We start from the raw sequence: 4003 nt of genomic DNA, 5'->3' as shown, positions 1-4003 counted from the left end.
TAAATTGAGTCAGAAACTCTTTCACAAAATTGACGTAAGACCGATTTATATGAGTTATTGTGTTTTAAAATATGTTTCAAGTAAAATCTGTAACAAATTATTGGTCTAACAAAAGATCTGTAACAAACCAAAAAAATGTAAGAGAAATTTGTACGCCTTAGATAGATAATCGTTTGTTAATTAAAAGTAGCAAAGATTATGAAATAAAATAAAAGACACAAACATTTATATCGCATAAACAAGTAGTAGCAAAGCTTATGACATAAAATAAAAGACACAAACATTTATATCATCACATAAACAAGTAGAGTGAGTCTCATGTGAGACCGTCTCACAGATTATAATTTGTGAGACGGGTCAACCCTACTCATATTCACAATAAAAAGTAAAACTCTTAACAAAAAATAAATATTTTTTTATGGGTTACCCAAATAAGAGATCCGTCTCACAAATATGACTCATAAGACCGTCTCACGCAAATTTTTGCCAAACAAGTATACAAAATATTTTCTAGAGAACAAAAAATTAACTATAGATTAACTTGGAGGTGCTATACAAAAATTATGAAATCGATATTTAAAAGATTTCAAATACCAACTCCAGAAAGCAAGCAAAAACATAGAACAAAGCATTCAGAAAATCACTCCAAAGCACAGCAATATTCGGCTAAAGCTAAATAAATTTCCCATTTTTACCCCAAATATTCAATCATCATTATCACTCTCATCACTAAAATAACCTTTCTTCTTCTCCTTTTTCTCCCTTGTCACCCCTCCCTTCTCTCCGCCAATTAATGAATTCTCATCCGCCCTTGTGCCATCCACAGCAGATGCCCAATTCTCCGTTTCAAATACCCCACCATCCTCCTCCTCTTCTTCTTCCTCCTCTTCCGCCGCAATTTTCCTGAACGTATGCTCATATTTTTTGTCTCTACTTTCTTCTCCGCCACCCCTTCGCCCTTTCTTCACCACAGGACGTTCCCTCGGCCCCAAGAAGTTCTTCGGACACTCATATGACAAATGCCCCTCTTCTCCACACTCATAACACCTGCTCTTATCCTTGTATACTTTCTTTCTAATAAACTCCGTGGCACGTCCATTATCTGCAGCAATAGAGGCGCACAAAGTTCTCCCGTTGAGTATCTTTTTATCCATACCCTTTGCTGCTTTTATGGCATCGTCACGAGTCACGAATAGGATGAATGCCACACCTCGGCTCTTGCGTGTGACACGGTCCTTGAGGACCGTGACCTTGGCCACTTTACCAAAAGTGGAGAAGATTGTGAAAAGATCAGAATTTGTGAGGTTGTAGTCGATGTTGCAGACATAGACTGTGGATTTGGAGGGGGCAAGCCCACCACTGCCGGAGGCACCACGTGAGGGTTTGGTCACAGTGGAGGATGATTGTGGTTCAGTAGCGGTGGAAGAATATCGGTAATAGAAGGTTTCGTCGTCGTCGTCTTTGTGGTACCTCTTTGCAGACATTATTCTCCGTGAATCAGCTAATTATGTTCGCCGTTGGATCATTGAGTAGAGAAGACAGGTGCTTAAATCTAGTAGACAAACATAAAGAAAAGATGAGATACATTTATTTATCGAATAACACAATCACACTAAGCCATTTATAGTTATTACATTAAAACAAAAGGAATAATCGCCCAACTCCTGTCACCCCTCATTTCCACAACCACCACCAATACCAATTCGATCACTTCCAAAACACACAAGCAATATTCCATCATAAACCCATATCAGAAAATTAAAAACCCTTGCTCTTTCTTTGCAACAAAAATTCACCCAAAAAACCGGAGAGCACTAAACCATTTAAAGCAAGATTACTGTTTAAACAAGGTGCAGAAATCAGAAGCACTTGCAAATACTTTACGCAGGTGGGAATTGATTCTTCTTGAGCTCGGTATCGGAACGGGTACGAAGTTCTAGGTTGTAAAGGAAGGTGCTTTCGACGTCCCAAAATACTAAAAAAACATAAACTCGATACATCATTGAACATCCCAAAATACTACCTCCATCATCGAAATACCAAATAAAAATACCACTACCATAAACCCCATGACCAAATGTCTCACAACACAACAATAAAACCATGAAATTGATTTTAAGAAATTGGATAAAATTTTCTATGCATCTGAATATAAGAAAACAATAATAAAACCATCAACTCAAATACCAATCATTTCACAATTGTTCGAATTCATACATCAAGTCGTAATGAAAACTTGGAACCACAAACAACCCCAAGGCACAAGAAAAAATGGCTAAAATACACATATGTAACAGAAATTGATTTTAAAAAAAACACAACAAAAAGTCTATATTGATTATTGGTTAAGAAGTTTTTCGGATTATGAACAGAATCAGTAATCTTGGGCACATTTTCATTGCAAAAAACAGTGAATTTAGTGGTCTCCATCTCCACTAGATGTTTGAAAAGGTCATCCCGAGTAACATATACTCGATTTTCCAGCATATCGTCGAAAGAAAAACTATCGATCTGATTACAAGAGGCGAATGAAGTTTCCCTAAAATCCTCAGCTCAGGGTTCATTTCTTGAATCTGAAACCATTGTTATCCCAACTGTTTCTCTCCCAGCCCTTTTGAAGTTCAAAGTGTTTTTGCATCCAACTCTTGAAATCAAATTTAAAAATGTGAAAAGGAGATAATGCTAGTCCAAAAAAAATTCAAAAATCCATCGAAAGGAGCTGAAACAGATTAAAGGATCTCTAATTTAAATATTTTGACTGAATTTGAAGGGAAGATTAATTTATTAGCTGTGAAGGAGTAACATTTCAAGACAATGAGCATAGGACAAACACCTTTTGCAGCTTTATGTAGGCTTCTAAAACAGAATCCTCTTGACAATATTTTAAATTGGTACAAGCCAAATAATCTGTCAACAAATGACTACAGTCTACAGATATATAAAACTTGCCAAAGATTCCTCAATTCAATGCTGCAAATCAATCTACACATACAAACCACTCAAATGCTTAAAGCCTTAAACCCTGAAATATATCTTTATTTCTCAAAGGTGTACTTCGACATGAACTTGGAATCACTATTTCTCAGAGGTGTAAAAATCAGACAAAGCAAGCAGGAGGTACCTGAAATATATCTCTAATCGGAAAAGGGATGAGGCGATGCGGATGGCAGAGTGCAAGAAGGCGGAGTTCGGTTTTCCTATAAATAAAAGGTTGAGATCGATTTTCATAAAACCAGGAGACAAACAGAATAAAAAAGAGACCTCTAATCGGCGAAGTACGGCGGCGTGGCGGACAGCGGCGAGTTCAGCGCCGGAAGATAGCAAGATCAGCGCCGGAGATCGAGCATGGCAGTGGCGGAAGGCAGCGAGGCATGCCCTAGCTAGCTAGTTCCTTTTGCGGCTTCCTTTCTCGACTCTGTAGCATTATTTTCAGTTGGAAAATAAATTTTATTTAAATAAAAGTATAAAATATAATTCGTTATATATATATTCGAATTCTTTTTTAGGACAAAAATTTAGGTGAGATATTTTAACGAGTCGAATTTTGTGAGATGAATCTCTTATTTGGGTCATACATGAAAAAATATTATTTTTTGTGCTTAGATTATTACTTTATTTTGTGAATATCGATAGGGTTGACCCGTCTCACAGATAAAAATTCGTAAGATCGTCTCAGAAGAGATCTACCATCTTTTTAGATGATTTAAACTGAAATTTTATTCCTCATCATTTTGGAAAATTTATCGATCGAATAATCAAATATATTAAATAGATAAATATTACTAAGTTATCATATAATCCGATTTAGGGGTGTTAATCGGGTCGGGTGGGTCGGGTTTCGGGTCAACACGTGAAATTTTTATATTTTTTTTCAATCCGAAACAACCGAAAAAACCCATAAAGCGAATTTTATTTATTTTTTAAAAAAAATTAATGAAAAAATTCGGAAAAAAAAATAATAATAATATTTTAATTTAAATACATAAAAACAAAATTTTCGATT

At 35.8% G+C, this 4003-nt stretch overlaps 1 protein-coding gene across 2 annotated transcripts; it reads right to left on the bottom strand.

The window, feature by feature from the left end:
* Positions 1-515: 515 nt before the first annotated feature.
* LOC140819867 (uncharacterized) lies at positions 516-3426 on the bottom strand. Of its 2 annotated transcripts, XM_073180113.1 has the most exons (4): positions 3262-3426; positions 3122-3197; positions 1880-1975; positions 516-1552 (listed from the first exon to the last, which is right to left on the bottom strand). In XM_073180113.1, the coding sequence occupies exon 4, from the start codon at positions 1482-1484 to the stop codon at positions 705-707; it is 780 nt and encodes a 259-aa protein (XP_073036214.1). In that variant the 5' UTR covers positions 1485-1552; positions 1880-1975; positions 3122-3197; positions 3262-3426; the 3' UTR covers positions 516-704. The 2 variants fall into 2 exon arrangements, with proteins under 2 accessions (XP_073036214.1, XP_073036213.1); XM_073180112.1 differs by lacking the exon at positions 1880-1975.
* Positions 3427-4003: the final 577 nt, after the last annotated feature.

The sequence above is a fragment of the Primulina eburnea genome, chromosome 18, assembly GCF_022965805.1.
Source record: "Primulina eburnea isolate SZY01 chromosome 18, ASM2296580v1, whole genome shotgun sequence".
Lineage (NCBI taxonomy): Eukaryota > Viridiplantae > Streptophyta > Magnoliopsida > Lamiales > Gesneriaceae > Primulina > Primulina eburnea.
The sequence above is the reverse complement of the archived record's forward strand: the minus strand, read 5'-3'. Positions and strand labels throughout refer to the sequence as shown.